General features: G+C 34.9%; 1 protein-coding gene across 1 annotated transcript in view; it reads right to left on the bottom strand.

The window, feature by feature from the left end:
• pde10a (phosphodiesterase 10A) overlaps positions 1-24,821 on the bottom strand; it is a 114,109-nt gene that overhangs the window by 73,078 nt on the left and 16,210 nt on the right. Inside the window, exon 2 of the mRNA NM_201102.2 lies at positions 3,193-3,324. Coding sequence (NP_957396.2) covers positions 3,193-3,324 — 132 coding nt within the window. The remainder of the gene's footprint in view (positions 1-3,192; positions 3,325-24,821) is intronic.

The following is a 24,821-nucleotide window of genomic DNA, read 5'->3' as shown; positions in this document are numbered from 1 at the left end:
AAAGCCATTAGAACGACAGATCACGGTGCCCTATTCATGCCAGAGTCCCGTGGAAAAAAATGTAATTGACAGGTGGTCATTTGCTTGTAACTTTATTTATTTATGGTTTGGTTATGGGTAAAGCAAAGACCATGTGGGTCAGGTAGTGAAAACGGTAGGCTACAAATAATTAATTCGTTATGAATTAATTGATATTTAACAACCACCCCCACCCCCCTCCTACGACGACGATGCCATCGTCCATCACGATGTTTCACATTAGACATCGTACGATGCCAAATTGGTCGACATCACTGAACCCTAGTTTGTGCAGCAATATTTTTTGTCTTTTAGTACTTATATTATATAGAAGACTTGCTTTGTTTACCAACTAAAGTGAATCTAATTGGAGTTGCAATTTATACAATTAATAAAAGTTAAAAAGATATTATTTTTTATTTCACATATTCACATATTAAGGTTTAGCTATAATACTTCCAAAATAGGATATCTGCAGATTTTTACCAAAATTCTCTGCAGAAATTGCACAAAACGTCTGCAGATTCCATCTGGCCCTACCCATAACTCATTAAGAGAACAAGGACAACCATTTTTGACGATGTGCTGGGCACACACTGTTTTTTCAATCCTTAAAATAGCAAAAAAAATGGATTCAGACACCCTCAGTGGACCTGTGCTGTGCACTTTAGACCAAGTGCTTTGGTGGTTAAAATAGAGCTCTTTATTTTGATGGTTAAACCCACCTACATACTAAATCTAGATAAACTAAGATTTCATATAAACAGACCTCAATTATCTTGACATTTAGAGGCCATTCACACAGAATTCATTTTTCCAATGTGCTACTTTTTTAATGTTTTAATGTTTACACAGCGCTACTCATCAGTGTCAGTTCTAAAGCAGTGGACCAATCAGAAGCACTCTGAGGAGGGGCAAGTGTTGTAAGCTTCTGCTTACAGTAGCAAGTTGGCATGACAACTGTTTTATTTGATGTCTATAAGATGATGGAGGCGCTTTAAGACAAAAATTAATGTCCCAAATGATGCATCTTGTGTTTTTCTGTGTGAATGGCCAATTAAACCGCCTACATACTATATTAAAATAAACAAATTTTTCATATTTTACTGTATAATATTTTTGATGATATTTAAATGACTTGAATTGACTTCAAGTGCTGCTATGAAACAGAAAAAAGTTTCATAGAATTGTACCTCTAAATCAAAAAATAATCATGAACTGCTCAGGCTAGCACATGCTGAGAACTCTGATATTATAATAGCACAAGACACATTGTGCCAAAAAAGCATGTTATAATAGCACAAGCCATATCACCAAGGGACAGAATTTGTGCCAAAATACCACAGAATGACTGGACATACAACCATTGACGTCAGCAACAAAAATACGGATAGTATTTTATTCCTTTGCAAAACCTACCATAAGCATATTATGTTATTAAGCCAATTCATTTTGCTATGCAGCACAATGACACAACCGGTCTCCATCAACTGAGAACCACAGACATGGAGTAAATGATTTATATTATTATTTAGGTAACACTTAACAATACGGTTGTATTAGATTATGTTCATTAATGCTTTAGCTAACATGAACTAATGGCAGACAACGATTTTAATCAGCATTACATAATCTTTAATAATGTTGATTGCATCGCTTTACATTAACAATCTAATTAGTAAATGTTTGTTCGGCAATGCTAAACCTTTATGTAAACTAAACATATATTAGTTAATGAATTAGTTAACATGAACAAATGTTAGTAACACATTTGATAATGTTTGAGTAGTGTACACTTTACAATAAGGTTCCTAATTCCCTTACCAAATGCTTTGCTAATGATAAATCATGTTAGTAGAGACCACAAATATGAATAACATGCCTATTATGGAGTGGTAAAGTTGAAACCTAAAGTTGTATGTTATTCATGTTTGTGAACTCTACTAACATGATTTATCAGTAATAAAGCGTTTGTTAACGGAACCTTATAGTAAAGAGTATACTACTCCAACGTTATATAATGTGGTACCAACATTTGTTCATTATTTATTCATGTTAACCTATGTATTAATTAACACAATATATGTTTAGTTAACATTAACGAATGCTTAACAGATGTGTTGTTCACTGCTAATTCATGTTAACTATAGCGTTAACTAACATTATTACACGGCTGTGGAATATTTTGATTTGGTCAATCGTGACATTCCAAGCTATGTCATTTCCAGATAACAACCCCTAAATAACACAGGCTCATCCAGGAACTTCAAATCAACTTGACCACCAGTGAATACATTCAAATCCATATACTTACACCTCTATACATATGTATATGATTGTTACTCCACTGTTTTTAACTGTTTTTGACTGTTTGGCGCCATCTTGTGACTGAATAATGAGCAGGTTAGTCTATACTTCATCAGCCGTTTTCATTTCAATCAGCTTTACTTTTTTGACTGTTTGGTGTCATCTTGTGACTGAATAATGAGCATGTTAGTGTATACTCCATCACTTGTTTTAGTTTCAATCAGCTTTACGTCTTTGACTGTTTGGCGCCATCTTGTGACTGAATAATGCTCAGGTTAGTGTATACTCCATCAGCTGTTTTCATTTTTGCCAGCTTTATGTCTCTGACTGTTTGGCGCCATCTTGTGACTAAATAATGCACAAGTTAGTGTATACTCCATCAGCTGTTTTCGTTTCTGTCAGCTTTGTGTTTTTGACTTTTTGGCGCTTCTTGTGACTGAATAATGCACAGGTTAGTGTATACTCCATCAGCTGTTTTCGTTTTTGACAGTTGGACACCATCTTGCGAATGAAAAATGTGCAGGTTACTGTACGCTCCATCAGCTGTTTTCGGTTCTGTTAGCTTTGCATTTAATTAAATAATTAAATTAGTACAGTTCAGAACAATGTTTCTGGGCTAATTATTATTAATTTTGTGGCAAGTGGCCGTGTATTAAGCAGGAAAAAGTACATGAGGAATGGTTATTTTCACAGAATAAAGCCCTTCAGACTTATGCAACAATGCTCATATATTACAACATAGGCCTTATTCAGCGATAATAACCTCCAAAATTTACTTTATTCTTAACTTATCTAATACAACCTTCTTGTAACATGTTACCGAGGTTTCTGTATCAGAATATTCTAGCACATGTCTGTGAGTGGTACCTGCAGGCTGAGTGCTGCTCTTCCGCTTCAGCCATCTGTCCACCGTCTCCGAGCTCACGCTCTCCAGCACAAACTCATCCAGCATCTGCGGGTGGAGGGAGAGATAAGCCTTCACTTTCTCATCCGTCAGACCTGGAACAGAGTGATCAAGATTAGTTTCTTCCTCTCACGCTCATTCAAAAAAATAGAGCATTCGCTGATTGTGAAAATATCAGGATCTCGTCAATAAATGCCCACTGGAAGTCTACATGAAGCTATTAAATGACTTCAGAATGCAAAATTAAACTAGCTCATCTTTTTTTTTTTTACTTTTTATTCCTTTATCCTGGCATTTAACATAATATCTCCCTAATAGTGCTTAACAGAAGTGAGGACATACTATTGGAGAAAACTATTGAAGTTTATTACAACAAAACAAGCACTTCTGGGTGAATCAAGATATTTAAATTCACCATGAAATTAAATTAACCTGTTTTATTTCTACTGAATTTTGCAATATTTATTTATATCCAACGTATTAATTTTTATATTTTTTGTGACATGTCAGTCATAATAGGGAAGAAACTAATTTTGAGATGAATTTAAGTAGATTTTTTATAATGTAATGTCATTATAACAGTAGTTACCGTATTTTAAAAAGAAAGATTAATTAAAAAAAAAAGTTGCTTCCTCATTTACTCACACCCAAGTGTCTTTAATCTCTTATAAATCTTTTTTTTTCTGTTAAACACAAAACAATATATTCAGAGGAATGTTGGAAACCAGCATCCAAAGTAGGAATAAAAACACTATGGAGGTCAATTGTTGCTGCTTTCCAGCATTCTTCAAAATATCTAATTTTATGTTCAAAATAGACAAGTGGGGGCAGCACGGTGGCCAATGGGGAGCACAATTGCTTCACAGCAATAAGGTAGCTGGTTCAAGCCCCGGCTGGGTCAGTTGGCATTTCTGTGTGAAGTTTCCCCGTGTTTGCTTGGGTTTCCTCCGGGTGCTCCGGTTTCCCCCACAGTCCAAAGACATGTGCTGTAGTTGAATTGGGTAAGCTAAATCCGTAGTGTATGTGTGTCAATGAGTGTGTATGGATGTTTCCCAGTGATGGGTTGCAGCTGGAAGGGTATCCGCTGCATATCCGCTAAAACATATGCAGGATAAGTTGGCGGTTCATTCTGCTGTGGCGACCCCAGATTAATAAAGGAACTAAGCCGAAAAGAAAATGAAATGAAAGAAACAAGTGGAGGCAAGTACATTTAACCTCTTAAGGCCCAAAGTGTTTTTTACATGCATTTTTTATTTCTCTTTGCTATTTGGGCTTATTAGAACCTAATTAGAATAAAAACCTAAGAATCGTCTTTTGATTTGATGTATTTTTGGAAAAAATTTATGTCCATATATGTGGACTTGTGGTCTGAATTTACATAAAACACTTTTTCCTGACTGTTTTGTGATGCATATTTAACAAAGAAAATTTTTTGAAAATGTTTTGACAATCAAAGAGTAAAAACACCATTTTTCCCTATTTTGCACAGTTAAAAATATTGTTTGGGACATTTTTATATGCTGCAAAACAGTTACAGGATGACACTGCATGTCTGTAACCAAATATAAAACATTCAAAGTATTTTAAATAGCCACTTAAGAGCTAAAATGTGCCCTGGGAGGCTAACAGAATTTTAAATTTTGGGTGAACTATCCATTTAAGGAGTTTGTTTTTCGATTTAAGCTATATTGTAAAATATAGTCAGAATTAATACATGGTTTTGTCTTATTTAAAATGGCAAAATATATTTATTCCTGCCCACATCGAAGTGTATAATGACCATTGGTGTGCTGAGGTTCTGCAGAGCTCATGGACCATTACCAATATTCAATTTAAAGGTGCTGTATGTAAGTTTTTGACTCTTCTAAAGCATAAAAATACCATAATATGTTTGCAGATATTTAAGAAACATGCTAAGTGAACATTCTTGTTTATCTGAAAAACAATACTGAAGTTCTGCTTTGAAAATGTCTGTTACGCGCCGGATGGTCTATCTTTATTTTAATCCCTGTAACCCACCCTATGCCAGTTTAGCCAATTATATTTCAGCACCCCGCATTGCCTTGGTGGAAAACAGCGTATTTCATTCATTCAGTCAGAAAGACTCTTGAAGTTTGTATCCGTGACTGAAAGGAGAACTCCGATGGACAGTAGCAGAGCCCAAAATGAGATGCAGATTCAGAGTTCCACATGAGGAAATTATTAATTAGCAAATAATATAAATATTATATTGTTATATTGTATGTGTCCTAACAACACTTTACATGCCAAGATTTGCAGTGATGAGCAATTTGGCTGTTTGTACCAGACGAAACAGGACAGAAATGTAAATACAGCCGTTCCGAATAGTGCACTCACTGCACCCCAGCGAAATGGTAATGTTTATAATCTAATTAATACATATTAAACTTTTTTTACATTATTAAATGTAGATGCTTAATCATTGATATGTGTTTACTTGCACTGAGTCTCAGTTTCAAAGTTCAATTTCAAAGTGTTTATTTTCAAGATCTCAGGTGAACTATCTGCTGCTGCTTTCAGTAGTATGGCTATAAATGTCATGTAAAATGACATTCAAACTCACATTATTAGCATTTAACACTGAATAAAGCACATGAAGTGTACCTGAGGTGATCATTGTCAGTTTATCCTGTTGTTCAGCTGCAAGAAAAAGAAGCCGTTTCTAGAATCTAAATTTCAGGTGTTGGTTAGGACAAAAACTCCTTTTGATAAGGAAAATATTACTTCTGTCAGGTGCTGTTGCTTTTATTCAGAACATGACTTAAATCAGCCTTTAGGCTCGATAGTCAGGCACATTCCTGTTGATGTCATAAATCTGGCAACCTGCACTTGCATTTGTATTGAACAAGGTTCAACCACTGCCTGTCAAACCTACATACTGCACCTTTAATGTGTATAGTTCAGGGAGTACAGGCACAGTAAGAGAATGGAGATGCAGAAAGAAGATGGACACACTGACTGTGTTTAATAGTAAGTTAAGTGTTTTGAAAGCTCACTAAGTGTTGTTGTTTATAGTCTCTGTTGTCAGGCCAAACATCGATTTACTGGACCACTCCTGAAGGAAAGCACATTTTGGTGAGTTAACAACAAAGCATCCGGTCTTTGAGGGTAATTTTAATTTAGTTTTTTTTTTGTTTTGAAAGTAACTTAACTGCTAGATTGACAGAAATCCTCTTTCAATGCTTAAAACAAAGTTAAAAGTGCAGATGGGAGCTTTGCGTCAATGGAAATTTGGACCTCCAGAAACTTTAATTAAATATCCCTTGGCTTCTTTTCATATAAATGCCACGATTGAGTGTATTGAAACCAAACAGTTTGAGCATATGTGCGTCTTGACTTAATGTGCAAACTCGGGGGTAACACAGCTGGATGGCATGTGTTTCACACTATACAAACACACACACCACACAAAGACAAAACACACACACACATTTTAGCAGTAAGACATTGAGACCCAAGCTAGCCCACAAAAGCTTCCACAAACAGACAAAGGGTAGTGAGAGGCTACAGACTGTTTTGGTGCACAACAACAAAAAGACAAAACAGATGAGAATGGCAGAGCTTCCACTCTTTGAACCCTTAAACCAAACCAGATGTCTGAGGAGTATTCATATGCATACGCATCCACGCATAAGTCACATAGCTTTTGTGTAAGCAAGTATTTTACAGTACTTTACTCTCATAAATGTCTCTGTCTGTGTTTTCAAACTATTCTATTTGATTTTCCAAAGTCACAGAAGTGGCACTTTCACATCTGTCACATCCATAACGGAGAGATGTCACATCCATAACAAAACTTTTACCTCATTAATGTAAAAATATTAAATGAAATTAAATCAATCATTTTTTTTATATAGAGAGCCAACTCATATCCTTTAGATTAGCATTGTTTATTTTGGGTTGTGCAATTTAATTCACAGAATTTCTACAAAGTATGTTGTACACTGTAAACCTGCAGACTTTTTTGTCACATCCGTAACGCACGTTTATTTTCCTCATTTAAAGTACAAAACATGTTAACAGACTGATATTTTTCTGATCTCAGAACTCTGTGGTCAGTTGTTCTGTAAAATATAAACAAAAGTTTCAATATAATGTTAACTTTAACTTTCTATGTGAATTTATGTTTTGAGTTTTTACTGCAAATGTCAAATATATATATATATATATATATATATATATATATATATATATATATATATATATATATATATATATATATATATATATATATATATAATAGAAAATACTGTAAAAAAAAAAGTCTTTGCTCTGTTAAGCATCAAAAAATAACAAAAATTTCACAAGAGTGCTAATAAGTGTGCCTTCAGCTGTATACGGTCAAATCAAGTTCAAATAAGTACCCTTTGAATATTGAACAATTATAAACATTTTAACAGAAATAGGTTAAATTATAACACAAGAATAATAATTAATTAAACACTATAAATGCCAAAAGCAATAATTTTAAGCAATATTTTTTGACTTGTTTTTGATATTTTGATATTCTTTGATATTTTGATATTGAACAAACCATCGTTATACAAGGACTTGCTTAATTACCTTAACTTGTCTAATTGACTTGCCAAGTTAAGGTATTAGAAATGAGTTTTTAAAACTATTATGTTTAGAAATATGTTGAAAAATATATATATATTGTATATATTGTAACATTAACGTAATTACAGAAGATGATTTAAACAACTATTTGGAAAGAATTAATAATTTAACATTATAATTTAATTGTTTGTGACAATTTTTGTAGGGAGTGTGCTTATTAAATATAATAAACAAATTACAAGCAAAAACAATGAATGCAATACAACGATGCAAATGAAATTATCAGTGCTTTATAGTTTTTCTAGAGTCACACACCTTAAAAATAAATTCTTTCCCTCTGTTAGGGTTCAACCTTGCTTGTGTTATGAACTGTTTCCTGGTTAATTACAATCTCACATTGCAGATCTTACAATGTGACTATTGCATATTCACACATTGCCATATCGATGCTGAAACGATACATTGTGCAGCCCTAATTTGACTCCATTCACTGTAATCACTGTAAAAACACAGACACCCTGTAGACACCTTTTTTAATCTGTCTAAAGCCTTTAGAATTATCCATCACATTTTTTTGTTCAGTAATAAATGATGGAAAATGTACAGCAAAAGCAACCTTTGATAGCCGAGTTTAGCTCAGGGGAGAAAAACACGTTGATGTATGGAGGCGCAGGTCTGAATACGCAGAAAGAGAGAGAGTGAGAGAGCGACAGTGAAAGAGAAAAACAGGAGGGGGCCGGGGGGCTGCTGCCGACTGACGCTGTCCAGACACGAGACACAGCTCTTCAGGAGCGCAAACGCCTCACGAGACTCCCAGAGCCAGTGCTGACGCACACGGGCAGAAAACACTGCTACATAAATCACACACTAGAGGGGACGCAGACACACAGGCTGAGTGCGAGAAGAGAGAAATTACACTCGCCGACCTTCTGTGAGGTTTCCAACAGCATCCGCTCGCTCAGACTTTACATATACGGTTGAAGTCAGAATTATAAGCCCTCCTGAATATTTTTCCACCCAATTTCTGTTTAACAGAAAGACCTAATAGTTTTAATAACTCATTTCTAATAACTGATTTCTTTTATCTTTGCCATGATGAGAGCACAGAATATTTTACTAGATATTTTTCAAGCCACTAATATTCAGCTTAAAGTGACATGTAAAGGCTTATCTAGGTTAATTAGGTAAAAGTTAAGTACATCATTGTATAATGATGGTTTGTTCTGTTGACAATTAAAAAAATACCTTAAGGGGGCTAAAATATTGACCCTTAAATGGTGTTTAAAAATTAAAAACTGCTTTTATTCTAGCCAAAATAAAGCAAATAAGACTTTCTCCAGAAGTAAAAAATATTATAGAAAATACTGTGAAAAAAATTCTTTCATCTTTGCCATGATGACAGCACAGAATATTTTACTAGATATTTTTCAAGCCTCTAATATTCAGCTTAAAGTGACATGTAAAGGCTGAACTAGGTTAATAGGTAAAAGTTAGGTACACCATTGTATAATGATGGTTTGTTCTGTAGACAATTAAAAAAATACCTTAAGGGGGCTAAAATATTGACCCTTAAATGGTGTTTAAAAATTTTAAACTGCTTTTATTATAGCCAAAATAAAGCAAATAAGACTCTCTCCAAAAGTAAAAAATATTATAAAAAATACTGTGAAAAAAATTCTTGCAGTGCTAAACATCCTCTGGGAAATACTTGAAAAAAAAATGTGAATAATTTTGACTTAGCACCCAAAAAAAAACTGCTGTTTTCTTCATTATATTTAGTGTTATCATTATAACATATTAATAAGCATTTAATTAATATCAATTCAGTCATTTTGTAGACTTCTAAAAGTCACATCTGAGGTGTGACTTGCTTTATGCATTGTAAGGGTGCTTTCACCCCTGTGGATCGATTCATTTGTTCCGAAATTAGGGTTTAAAATTGTTACAATGTTGCTCTTTGGTCTTGGTGCGGTTCGCTTTCACACGGCAAAGAGTTCCATGGTTTATTTTGCAGAGTCCCGCTCAGCTGTCATGCGTCCTTATTTTAATTTATGACAAAAAGCAATAGTACAATACAAGCGAAATGCTGTGCTTTATTTTTGGATGGTGAAACCAAATATAAATAAGGAGGTAAGACTTTCTCATACAGAGCCGTTGGCTAGAATGATGCATTATAGGATTTACATTAGAGACAAATAACAGATAAATGAAGACTGCTGTTCGGTCAATTTTCCCGATGGATAAACAGCTCCCAGTATTAGTTCTGCATGCTTTCACTTTCGTATTTGATGTGAAACGCACATTTACCGGTAGAAATGACCTCCCGCCCTACTTATAATTGTCTCTTCATATAGCTGATAATCCTAATAAATATCCATAATACGCTGTAATATAGCCTGGTTCGGATTGTATTGCTTTCTCATTACAATTGATCCGCTCCAGAGTTCACCTCATTCAGGCAATCTCGGACTGATTGTTTTGGTGTGGATCCGAACACGATTGCTGAATTCACATATGCCAAATGAACCGTGCTAAATGGGGAAATGCGCCAGGTTCCAAAACACAAGTCTAGGTCACCCCAGTGACAGCTCGCACACCTTTATTTTTGAGAGTGTAAGGGCAATTCAGTTTACCCAATTCACCTGTAGTGCATGTGTTTGGACTGTTTGGGAATCCAGAGCACATAGGGAGAACATGCAAACTCCACACAGAAATGCAAACTGCCCCCGCTGGGACTCAAACCAGCAACCTTCTTGCTCTGAGGCGACAGTGCTAACCACTGAGCCACCATGCCTCCCAGTCTTGCATATTAAAGATAGATAAATATATGTATTCGAATAGAAAATGCACATTAGCGTTAATTCTGCACACACTATTGTGGATTTTAGTCACAGATCTTGACGTTGAAAACCCCAAATGAGTCACCCCTTCTTAAAATACGTCCTCTCATTATCCTAGTCCTCTTTTGAAGGCTGCGTAATAGAAAAAGTAGGGCACTTATCTACAACCCTGTGGCACCCCATTACAAAGTCCACCTTGCAGTGCTCCTGTGCTGTTTTATCCACTGTTTGTTGTGTTACGGGAAAAATGAGCTGTAACAAATATTAGTGGTCTAATCACATGCAACATCATCAAAGCTTCAGCACGCATCACATGACGCCAGAGATCAGAACAGCAAACCAAAGAAACAGCCCAAAACCACAAAGCACTCAAGACTCACCACCCTTTCTGTCCCGGCGTAACACTTTAAACAGCCAATAGCGATCACTGGACCGCTTTGCCTCATGGGTTTTTTTTTTTCTCCACAAAGACAAAAACAACCTCTTTCACTTCCCTATACAGAACTGAACTGAACTTTGATGAATGTTTTCGCATCAAGCTGGAATCGACATCAGATTTAGTTTCTGTTACACTTGTTAAGACAAAGACTAATTCTAAGAAATATGAAGTAATATAAAAGTTGAAGACATACACAGTTGAAGTCAGAATTATTAGCCCCCTGTGCATTTTTCCCCCAGTTGCTGTTTCAAGAGTTCGCCCTAAGCTGATGATTGAATATGGAGCTTGTTTGGCATGCTGTCCTGGGAGAGAGACCTGAACTTGTGAGATCCTCGAGTCCAGGGCTCCCTCCCGTTGCAGGGCGAGAGGGGAGTCCGAGTTCAGGTAGGTCTCGAGAACTCCCCTGCTTGATAATGTTGGAAGTAGATTAATGCTATGAAGTGTCTATGCTGTCAATTTAGATTTGTCAATTTACTTATGTTACATGTTTTGGTAGTTATTATTATTATTATTATTGTTATTATTATTATTGTTATAATAATAATAATAATAATTATTATTATTATTATTATTATTATAATAATTATTATTATTATTTGTATTATTATTATTATTATTATTATTTGTATTATTATTATTATTATTATTATTATTATAGTTATTATTATTATTATTATTATTTGTATTATTATTATTATTATTATTATAGTTATTATTATTATTATTATTATTATTATTATTATTATTTGTATTATTATTATTATTATAGTTATTATTATTATTATTATTATTATTATTGTAGTTATTATTATTATTATAGTTATTATTATTATTATTATTTGTATTATTATTATTGTTATTATTATAGTTATTATTATTATTATTATTATTTGTATTATTATTATTATTATTATTTGTATTATTGTTATTATTATTATTATTATTATTATTATTATTATTATTATTATGGGATTAGTTACATAAATGATTTTTGCACATTTCACTGGGTGCAGAACTCAAAATAAAATTTCAATTCAGTTTTTAATGTGGACTAAATTGAAAACTCTAGTAAATAAACTCAGCCCAAACACCTCTAACAGCACCAGAAACTGCCACTGTGTTTATGTAAATAATGCAAATATTATTTCTAACATGCAACGTAACTATTATTACATGCCTGAATAATAAGATATATGAATGATAATGTAAATATCTGGCTGTGTATTATTACTGTACTAGTGTTTCTTTCACACAAAAAGGCACAGCACACAGCACCACTGCAGAAATGTGCACATCATTTATTCATTTGCTAAGCAGACGCACTTAACCGTGGAGGCTGGCACTTTTCACACTCTTGTGTGGCATCATCCAGACATAGGGAAGTGATCACGGCATAACACGGAAAAATAAAGGTTCAAGCGAAACAGCGGCGTTTTGCTGCATCCCCTGCCAGTGGTTCTTGGAACGCTCTGGCTGCACATCAGTACAAAACATTACTCTTGGGTTGCAAAATCTCTTACTTCACTTCAGTTGAAGCATAAGAGAAGCTCTGAGTCCTTTTTATTATTATTTTTACAGTGGACAAAAACAGAGAACACCAAAATAAGGAGATCAACCATGATTGAGCGGTATTATGGAGACGTAGGCGCAATATTGTCTCTTAAAACAGCCCACGCTGTCCTTGAACACAAACAGCATTTGTTCCTAATGAAACGAAAGCAAGCAACTATACACTAGATACGCGACATGGTGATGTTTTGATAAAAGAGTTAAAACATCAGGCATCACTGTAATGTGATATTACCAACACTGCCTTTTTAGTTTGTGTAAACATGGAGATTTCAAAAGCATTGAGATTATTTCTAATATCAACCATGATAGTAACTTAACTTTATGTCTGGATAACTTAAACTAATTAACTATTACCAAATAGCTTTTAACAGTCAACATAATTAAGCTGCAGCTATATAGTATATTCACCGGCCACTTTATTAGGTACACCAGTCCATCTGTTTGTTAACAAATTTCTAACGAGCCAATCGCATGGCAGCAACTCAATGCATTTAGGCATGTAGACATGTTCGAGACGATCTGCTGTAGTTCAAACCAAGCATCAGAATGGGGAAGAAAGGTGATTTAGGTGACTTTGAATGTGGCATGGTTGTTAGTTACTGCTGATCTACTGGGATTTTCATGCACAGCTATATAGGGTTTACAGAGAATGGTCTGAAAAAGAGGAAATATCCAGTGAGCGGCAGTTCTGTGGGAGCAAATGCCTTGTTTATGCCAGAGCTCAGAGGAAAATGGCCAGACTGGTTCCAGCTGATAGAAAGGCACACTCTAAAAAAAAAGGTTCCCAGAGGTTCTATATAGAACCTTGGGTTTCTATACTTGGCCAGTAGAACCTTTTACCCAAAAAATGGTTCCATTTAGAACCCTTTGAGTGCAAAGAACCTTTTGATTAAAATGGTTCTATAGTTTTTGATTAATAACATAATTATCTAGTAAAGATTATAAAATAATTAGAAGCTATGACACAGATATACAAAGCTTTTTGAGTCAAAACCTAATAAAATGAATGCTGTGGTCAAAAACCTTATCAGTGTACAGTATGGTGGGATTTTTATCATTCAGGTTTGCACATTAGCATATAACTTATATTTTATATATACTTAATATTTAACATTTTTAACAAATTATTTTGTGAAATAAATAAAATAACCAGTTTATTTATTTAGACTGTGCAGTACCATGTTTTTATGATTTAATTATTTATTTAAAACTAATTATCATCGTCGTGGACAAGTGATGAAGAGCCTCGAGAGTGACGGTTAATTTTTCGAAAGGAGAAGTCCACCACAGCTTTATCATTCACACACTATATATATATATATATATATATATATATATATATATATATATATATATATATATATATATACACACACACACACACACACACACACACACACACACACACACACACACACACACACACACACACACACACACACACACACACACACACACACACACACACACACACACATACTTAAAGGTTTAATATTTCAAATACATTTAGCCTGCATCTTTGTGTCCTTTATAAATAACACCTGATCTTTAATCTATGGATTATTAAAATATGTTTGGCTTTAAAAGGTTTTAATAATATCCAGGGATGGACTGGCCATAGAGAGAACCCAGACCTTTCCTGGTGGCATGATGGTCAATCTAGCCTGCCACCGTGACTCTGGCCTGCCGTACACAGACTTGGTGCGGGCACGAGTGCTGCACTGCTACCTAAATAAAGAACCCTTAAATGGTTCTAAATAGAACCATCTAACTTGAATTCGAAGAACCATTTGGGGTTCTATTTAATGAACCCTTAAAATGGTTCTGTTTAGAACCTTTTTGAGGTTCCATATATGAAGCGCTTGATAGAACCATTTTTGGTTCTATGTAGAATCGTTTCTTTTAAGAATGCAACAGTAACTCAAATAACCAATCGTTACAACTGAGGTCTGCTGCTGCTTAGGGAGTGTTTTAATAAAATACAGCGGTGCTCAGTGGATTAATCATTAATCTGATGAAAGATCAATCAGTCAACACTATAAACTGCTAAGAATTATCAAAGCACCATTGGAATGTGAAAAAATGTACACTTTTTTCTCTCTAATCTAACACTTTGAGAAACTGGTTGGAGCATTACATTTTCAGGCTTTTACTTGGATTATATGCAACTCCGTGTGTTCGTTTTAATGTTACGTTCCAATTAATTCATCCCTAAATCCATTATAATTACTAATCACTAATCATTTTGTACAATTATTAACGATTTCACAACTTCTCAATGTTACAACTTATGTTATGTCTGGGCTACCAGATAACTAGATAACAATATTGCTAATCAAACCCTGAACACATTGATAGTGCAACGTCAGCAAAGGGAGAATAAAGATTGCAGGCCTGAAATGGAGCTTTCTCCAGTTAATCTTCTTTTTATCAACAGGCCTGGCGCTAACATTCAGTTATGTGCCGTGTCATCATCATCATCATCATCATCATCAACATTGCTGCTTCTGTTTCTTACTTTCTGAGAAGACAGAAGCTGGACACAACAGTTAAGCTAATCCCAACACTGGAAATTTCATGTAAACTTAAGCTTGAATTTAAACTAAAAGTAGGTCTGGCTGATCATGAATCAAGCATTAATCTGTTGTTTTCTTAAAGTTACCACATAAAAGTGAAAATGCTAACAACTCGTGTTTCACAGGAAGCCTTTCAGCTGGCTTATATTAATATGAAAATGGCTAAGATTGTTTCAAGTAATGATGTTCAGTTACAAGAACACTACACTTTTTTGGAAATAGGCTCATTTTACAAGCCCCCCTAGTGTTAAACATTTGAGTATTACCATTTTTGAAGCTATTCAGATGATTTCCGAAAATGTTTAGCTTAGCTTAGCATAAATCATTGAATCTGATTAGACCATTAGCATCCCCCTCACAATTTTTAATAATTTTTCGTATTTACTCAGCACTGTTAGTTTCCAGCTGGGGATTATTTTCAAGTGCTACGTAATAACATTGCGTCGGCTGCAGCCGTGTTACATCAGCAAAAATGTATTGATCATTATGCCAGAATGAGAGTATAGTTCCTAGACGTATCAACCAAGAACATAGCAGCTTTTAATTATCTGTTGGTCTTAAAGTAATCCTATAAAAACAATTATTTTATTTTTTGAGTGAGATGCTAATGGTCTAATCCGATTCAATGATAAATGCTAAGCTAAGCTAAAAGTGCTCCTGCCAGACTCTGAGATTGGCTGAATGGATTGCTAAGCTGATGTCTTTCACAACACTAAAAATGTCCTGAAAATTTAAGTTTAAATTAAAACTAATGTGAGGTCTGGCTGATCATGAATCAAGCCTTAATCAGTTGTTTTCTTAAAGTTACCACATAAAAGTCAAAATACTAACAACTGGCATTTCACAAGAAGTGTTTCAGCTGGCTTAAATTAATATGAAAATGGCTAAGATTGTTTCAAGTAATGGTGTTCAATTACAAGAACACTACACTTTTTTGGAAATAGGCTCATTTTACAAGTCCCCTAATGTTAAACATTTGAGTTTTACCATTTGTTAAGCTATTTAAATGATTTACAAAAATGTTTAGCTTAGCTTAGCATAAATCATTGAATCGGATTAGACCATTAGCATCCCCCTCAAAATTGTTGATAATTTTACTATTTACTCAGCACGGTTACCTAGTTTCCAGCTGGGAATTCTTTTCAAGTGCTGCATAATATCATTGCATCTGCTGCAGCCGTGTTACATCAGCAAAATTCATTGATTATTACGTCAGAATGAGAGTATAGTTCCAAGACATAACAACCTAGAACATAGCAACTTTTAATTACAGTATCTGTTGGTCTCAGTACACGATGTAACTACAGAGGATTCCAGCTTTAAGTAATAAAATCATCAAAATACTTTTTTTTTTTTCGAGCAAGATGCTAATGGTCTAATCCGATTCAATGATTTATGCTAAGCTAAGCTAATAGCACTACCGCCAGGCTCGGAGATCAGCTGAATGAATTTAAAAATGGTAAAACTCAATTGTATAACTCCAGGGGATTTGTAAAATGAGCATATTTCCAATAAAAGTGTAGTGTTCCTTTAAGATTGGATCATCATTTTCTGAGTAAATCCAAAATTGGTATATTTTAAAGCTTCACAAACATATTATTGCCACTATGAGATGAAAACTAAAATCATGCCAGATAAATAAACCGCCAGAACACTTGAAGGGAACTGTGGGAGAACTGTTAGTCTCAATGACTGTCTTGAAATGCCTGTGGATTACACTCCATTCTATCTTGGGGAGCCCTCATTTCCTTTCTGCGTATGTCCTTATTCTACAACGCTGCTCCTTTATTTTTTCTTTTTTAGATTAGTTCTGCACAGTCTCAGATCCCTCCAGACTTTTTAATTGCGTCATCCAAGGTTTTTTCTCTCCTTTTTTAGTTCTGCTTTGAGTGAAAGAGTAATGCTTCTTGAGAGAAGGGCCACAGACGTCAGTTATGCTTTGCAACATCTGATTGTACTTTACAATGTCATAATGCTTAATTTTCAGTGTCTTTATATACTATATAGTACAGACCGCAAATACATATCCACTGCGCTAATCAAATGCTAACTGTTAAAGAGATGTTAAATAAATTTTAATTTCATCATTATTTTACTTGTTTCAAACCTTTTTGAGATTCCTCTGTTGAACACAATAGAAGATTTTTTGTATAATGCTAAAAAACCTGTAACCATTGACTTCCATTGTATTGGTTTTTCCTACTATGGAAGTAAATACAGTTGAAACCAGAAGTTTAGATACACTGTATAAAAGGCACATAACCATTAAAAAAAAAAAAGTCAGATGTTAATGTGACTAAACTTTTTCTCTTAGGTAATTTAAGATATTCACATGTGCTTCTGTTATGCTTAATAGCAGAATAATGAGAGAGATTTTTTTGAGAAATTGTTATAACTTTTCTTGAGAGTCAAGTTTACATACAATAAGATTATTATGCCTCAGAAAAAGTTCAGATGATGGTGTCAAGGTTTTGGAAGTTTCTGATTGGCTAATTGACAACATTTGAGTTAATTGAAGGCACAACTGTAGAATAGTATTTAAGGAAAACCTCAAACACACTGCTTCCTTGTGTGACAACATGGGAAAATCAACAAGCCAGAATCAACAAAAAAGCCAAATAACAATTTGCTAAATTACACTGGGGAAAAGGAATCATTTTTGGAGACATGTCCTGTGGTCTGATGGAACCAAGATTGAAGTGTTTGGCCATAATGACCAGTGTTACATTTGGAGGACTAAGGGGAAAGCCTACAAGCCTAGGAACACCATCCCAACTGTGAAGTATGGGGGCGGCAGCATCATGTTGTGGGGCTGTTGTGCTGTAGGAGGGACTGGTCCACTTCACAGCATAGATGGCATCATGAAGAAAGTATGTAGAAATACTGAAGCAACATCTCAAGACATCAGCCAGGAAATTTAAACTTGGCCACATATGGGTCTTCCAAACAGACCATGACCCTAAGCATACTGCCACATTAGTTCAAATGTGCTTTAAGGACAACAGAGTAAATGTTTTGGAGTGGCCATCACAAAGCCCTGAACTCAATCCTATGGAAAATTTGTGAGCAGAGTTGAAAAAGCTTGTGTGAGCAGGACAGTCTATAAATCTGACTCACACCAATTCTGTCAGGAGGAATGGACCAAAATTCCTTCCAACTATTGAAAGAAGCTTGTAGAAGGAAACCTAAAACATTTGACCAAAGTTATACAGTTCAAAAGCAAAGCTAAAAAAATACCAAGGAAATGTGTGTACACTTTTGACTGTCTAGAAATTAATGAAAAAATTCTCAAAAAAACAAATTCTCTCATTATTCTGGCATTTAACAAATGTAAATCATTTAGGTAATCCTAACAGACCTAAAATTGTAATCATTTAGTATGATTTACCATCAGACATTTTTTTTTTAAATGGCTATCTTCCTTTTTTTAGAGTGGGACTTTTGGTCTCAACTGTAGTTACAGGTTTTCAGCTTTCTTCAAAGCAGCTTCTTTTGTGTTCAACAGAGGACAAACTGGTTTAAAACAATTTGAAGGTAAGTGAATAGTGAGTCATTTTGATTTTTTGTGTGAACTATCCCCTTAAGAGACTTAAAATATTAAGTTCTGTACTAGAAAAACACACAAATACAATACTATATATTCATTGATAATTCAAAATGTCAAAAAATATAAATTTTTAACCATATGCAAGATCTGTAATGTTAAATATATATATATATATATATATATATATATATATATATATATATATATATATATATATATATATATATATATATATATATATATATATATATATATATTATTCTCAGAACAATTCAAGCTATAAATTGCACCGATATAGCAAAGCATGTTAACATGAATCTGCAATCTGCATGGCACCAACTGCTACAAACGGACATGTACAAACCGCTACTCACAGCAGACAATGACAGTACACAAGAAACAAAGAGCTCTTTACATCAGATGTGTTCTTGAGTTTAAAAAAAACACATCTACAAAATGCATTGGAGGTATTCAAATTTAAAAGACATTTATTAGGCTTAAAAAAAGCCTTCATCTTAAAAACTAGGCACTTTTTTCCTCATCGTATTGTTGTTTGTTTTTCATCATTTATCTGTGTAATTTTGTGCGTGTGGAAGTAAAATGTGATATGACACGGTGCATAAATGTGTATTAAACACTTATATTCAGCTGTTTACATGTGTTTGTTGCCTCATTACAAACATACACGTGTGCCTCTTGCCGGACTACAAACGTAAGACACATTTTTAAATGGTGATGTCACTTAAACTAAAATGACGCACTTTCATGTGTTTAAAAAGACAAACAACTTCTGAAAATGGTAAAGTATTGTTGTTTATTTTTCAGATTTTATCTTCATACGTTTGTGCATGTGAGGTAAAATGAAACACTCACGATGATGCAAGACACTAAAGAGTAAAATAAACAAATAAATAAATAAATAAAAACAGCAAAAATGTAGTGCAATGCCCAAGTAAATGATGATTAAATAAACAACAAAAGCTATTTTTATGGTGGACCCAGCAGAACCATGAGTTTTATGAAGATTATTTGCATCATTTCACTCAAAAAAGTCACAGTAAGAGCTAAGTGATATGACACGGTGCATAAACATGCATTAAACACATAAATTCAGTAGTTTACATGTGTTTGTTGCCTCATTACAAACATACACTTGTGTCTCTTGCCTGATTACAAATGTCAGACAAAATTTGAATCACTTAATCATAAAATATGCACTTTTTATGTATTCAAAAGGTGCGTTTTGTGGAGATGTAGAGCTTAAAAAGTAATATATCCGATTCATTAAATAATTAATGAGCGTAGCCTATACTGTATCTAATTTCTCAACTCACAGCACTAAAATAAAACAGATTTAGTCAGGTGTCTTACATGAAAAAGTAGGAAACTGGTATTTTTCCAGAATTTAGGTGGCTGGTTCAAGGTAATGTTTAATCAAAGATCACAATTCATTCAGAATCTCCTGTAGGACGTACGCAGAAAAAGCACATGACTTCATCCACACTCTATGAAGAAACTCTCTTATCGCAAAGAATCCAGATGTTTGCTTACAGCATGATAACATGTGTGCCAAACAATAAATAAACGCGTAAAAACCACCAAAGATTAGGGGTTGAAAAATGACAGATAGTCTAATCCTTTAGCGCCGTGTGACTGCTGGCCCGTCTGAGCGTCTCTATTCCCCCCACACGACTCGAGAGATGTAAAAATAAAACACTCGGTACTGTAAATCCTGCCAGAAAAAGCATCTTTCTCCATCCATTCCTTCACCATAACTCAAACTAAGCTGACAGACTTGTTTATAAAGCTTTCTCTCCATTATTCGGGAAATGATGTGTGGAAAAAACAGGAGTGAGAAGAAGGAGCTACTTGACCAGAGTCGTAATATCTTCCTTTTCGCAGGGTGAGGAGGAGGTTATAGTAGGGTGACCAGACGTCCTGATAAAATCTTACAGGCCAAGTCCCAGTCCAAATAGAGTTAGAGGACTATTTGGGCAGAAAATTCGTTTTGACATGCTTTGATTGCTGTAAATAAATGTTTTATGAGCTCAACATCCAAATGGAGTTAACCCAAAAATGAACATTTGTTTTGTTAATTTGCTCGCCTTCAGGCCATCCAAGAAAGTCACTGTTTTCCTTTTCCAAACATTAAATTTGAGACTCAAAATATATAAAGCAAACCAACATAAAAGGGATAGTTCACCCAAAAATCTAAATATGCTAATTAATCACCTTACAGTTCAGTAAAAAGTACAAATAAAAATGAAATGTGTGACGACAGATAAAACTAGTGACCACTTATAATTTCATTAGACTTTAAACTTTTAACAACAGACTTCAAACTACAGAAATATTTTGTTTTACTTCAAAAAATTGTGTTTTATAAAAAAAAAAAAGAATTGTCAACTATTTGTCAACTACACTCTCAGAAAAAAAGGCACATGGTAGTACAAATAATGTTCCTTAAGGAACAGTTTTGTACGTTTATAAAAGTTGTACCTTATATAATACAGAAAAAACCTCTTATGATACTGTTCCGTACCTTTTATGGTAAAACTGAAATGAAGATACACAATTGTTCTCATAAAAAAGGTACATCAGCAGGGTTCAACGCTAAGGATTTTTTTATACGGGTCTGATCGGGCCATTGGTTGAGATTTTTACTTGCCCTGCCAAAATTTTCACTAGCCCCACCAAAAAAACTAAAAAGTTAATAGCTATTTCTTAGCCACATATTTTAAATAGTGGCAAAATTATGCCTGTGAATCTAGAATTTAAACATTTTAAATATGTTAATACATGTATAATGAGCAAAATTCAAGATTTTATGCAAATGAAAGAGCAGTATGAAAAATGTGCTGGTGTTTTAATGCAATTCTAAATAATTTTTAATAAAAATGGCTTGCCAAACTGACAACTGTTTTTTTTTTTTTTTTTTTTTTTCATTTTCTTAATTTTGTACCCATGTAATGATCTGCTTATAAGCCTTTAGAAACAGACGTTTTCTTAGAGCGTCATTGTTTAATTTTGCCGCCATGTTGCCATCTTTTCGCTGTAATGGTTGTTAACAAAAACATTCTCATCGTTACTGGCCGTTAGGGCCAGTAACAAACCTGTCTACTGTCCGGAGTGTCTTTCACACTGGCCCTGGGCCACCAGGCAGTCCTTATTGTTGAGCCCTGTTAAGGTACAAAGTGTCTTGTCACTGTAGTAGTACCTTTATGGATCAGATTTGTACCTTTGATGAAGGTACACTATTGTATTTACATTGACCCACTGGCAGCTAAAATCCACGCCTACACTATCGAGCGTGTATGAACTGTGATTACTTTTATATAGCTGATTAGCTGTTGGGCATTTCACTCTCTCACTGAAGGCAGTCGACCAATCGCAACAGACTGTCATCGGTCCAATCAGCGCAGATTAGCTTTGCGCTAAGGAGGGGTTTGAGAACAAATGAATCACTGGACGATTCATACGGGAGTCGCTGAAATAATTAGGTAAAAATAAATGCACATTATAAGACCATGAAAGTGTTTTTTGACCTTGCATGCATATTAGACTGTTGTTGGAGACCCTTACAACCAAGATATGACCCTATTTCATGTATAATATGGGCTCTTTAAAAACCAATGGTATGATTTGGTTTCCCATGGTACAAATCATGTCCTTAAATGAGCAAACTGCAATGGTACACATTTATTTCTTTGTCTTAAATGTACAATTCTGTCTCATAAAAAGGTACTGCCCCAGTGACAAGGGTTTGTACCTTCTTAGAGTGTACCCATATCCAGAACTCCATTCATTCATTCGGCTATTCATCAGGGGTTGCCACCACAGAACAAACCCACTAACTTATTCAGCATATGTTTAACACAGCAGATGACCTTCCAGCTGCAACCCATTACAGGGAAACATCCATACACACATTCACACACACACTCATACAATTAGTTTATCCAATTCACTTATACACTCTCAGAAATAAAGCTAGGTAAGCTGTCACAGCAGTACCTTTACAAAAGGTACAAATTAGTACATAAAATGTTCATGTTAATACCTCAAAGGTGCATATTAGTACCTAAAAAGTACAAAAGTGTTCCTCTTAAAATGTGTAGGTACTAATAAATACTTTTGAGGTGCAAATATGGACCCTTTAGGTACAAATGTGTACCTTTTGTGTACCAGTGACAGCTCGCGTACCTTTATTTCTGTGAGTGTAGCACATGTTTAGACTGTGTGGAAAACCAGAGCACCCGGAGAAAACCCACGCCAACACAGGGGCAACATGCAAGCACACAGAAACGCCTTCTGATTCAGCTGGGACTCAAACCAGCGACCTTCTTGCTATAGGTGACAGTGCTAGCCACTGAGCCCCAGAATTCCACTCACTTTATCAAAATGAATCAAATGTATAAATCCCAACCGACTGGTTTCAGACTCTAAGAGTAACCCCGGCCTGCTTTTTTCTTCTTCTTTTTTCTTTTCACCTAGTGACCTCAGATTTAATAGGTCTAAAACGTGTGCGGCCAGCCTCTCGCTGCTGGTGTCCAAAGAGTCAGGAGCTCCTATATCGTGCAGTGACCAAAAACAGCAGACTGCAAAAGCAAAGGAAGGCCTGAGAGAGAAGAAGAGATGGTTTATTGTGGAGCGACCGCTCTCTTCCTGGAGTGGTGTCAAGGGCAGACTGCCAAGGTACTACTTTTCACTTGCCTGACATGATTGAGGCGGGTGTGTGTGTGTGTGTGTGTCTGACGGAGGGGAGCAGGGTGTCTGCGTCAGCGCTCCGCCTGGGACTCCCCGGCCAGAGGTAAGGAAGAGCATATGTTTCTTATCTAAGGAAGGGTTTCAGGGTGATTGGGACGGTGATGCGCAAGCACTAGAAAAATCTGGTAACACTTTACAATAAATAGCTAATGGTTATTAATGCATTTACTAACATGAACATACAGTGAACAATACATTTATTACAGTATTTGTTCATGTAAGATAATGTCAGTGGTGGAAAGAGTACTGACAACAATGGTAAAAACAATGGTGTGCTTGGTTTAAACGTAACTTTATTCTTTCATGAGTTATTAACAAGTTTCTGACCACTTATAAAATGTGTTCACTGTGCTGCTCATTGTGTTGGATTTTCAATGCAACCCTTTTCTCAGGTGCTGCACATCTAGTATCTTCAAACCATAGACAATTGCCTTTACATGACCCTAAAGACAAAAGTGTAGGGTTGAGTATCCTGAAGGTGGTCCTTCCTTCGTTCATTCGTTCTAATATTCGCTCCTTCATTCTTTTGTTTCTTACTCATTTGGTTCTTTGTTCATTCAATTATTTGTTCATTCCTTCCTTCCTTCGTTACTTAGTTTGTTCAGTCCTTCCCTGAATCTTTCCTTCATTCCTATGGTCTTTCCTTCCTTCAGTAGTTTGGTCCTTCCTTCATTAGTTCGGTCCTTTCTTCCATTCCTTGTACGGTCCTTCCTTTATTCAGCTCTAAATTTTTCATTCGTTCCATTTAGTGACTGTTCACTAAATGTTACAGTCAACATCCTTCATTTGCTCATTGGTGACATGCTGTCTATAAACATGCCGTCTCTGGGTAAAGATTTTGGACATCTTCTTTAACATTTTTAATCCTACCAAAAGGTTTTGCTGCATTTTTAAAGCATTCATTTCTTGAGATTGTTGATGGTAGTAAATGCCTTAACTAATAAAACCTTATAGTAAAGTGTGATCAAAAAATTCTGATATAGCAATATTTATTTGTTCTGTGATAAATTCTGCGAAGTGAATTTCCCAAGATAGTTTGAATAGCACTATTTGACAGTTTTCTGGGGAGTCTAGCAGTATTCGGGTACAGAAATTGAATAATCACAATGCAAAACGTACCTACTTACTTTGATTTGATTTGTTTATAGTCCAAATATCTAAAAAAAATTCTTAGATCAAGTGTCCTACCCAAAGCCCACACCTAAACCCAACTACTACCCTACTAATACAAAGCAGCTAATTAGTAGTTTATGGAGCTAAAAGTCTTAGT

This window comes from Danio rerio, chromosome 13, assembly GCF_049306965.1.
Source record: "Danio rerio strain Tuebingen ecotype United States chromosome 13, GRCz12tu, whole genome shotgun sequence".
Lineage (NCBI taxonomy): Eukaryota > Metazoa > Chordata > Actinopteri > Cypriniformes > Danionidae > Danio > Danio rerio.
Note: the sequence above shows the minus strand (reverse complement) of the source record. Positions and strands in the feature narration are given on the sequence as shown.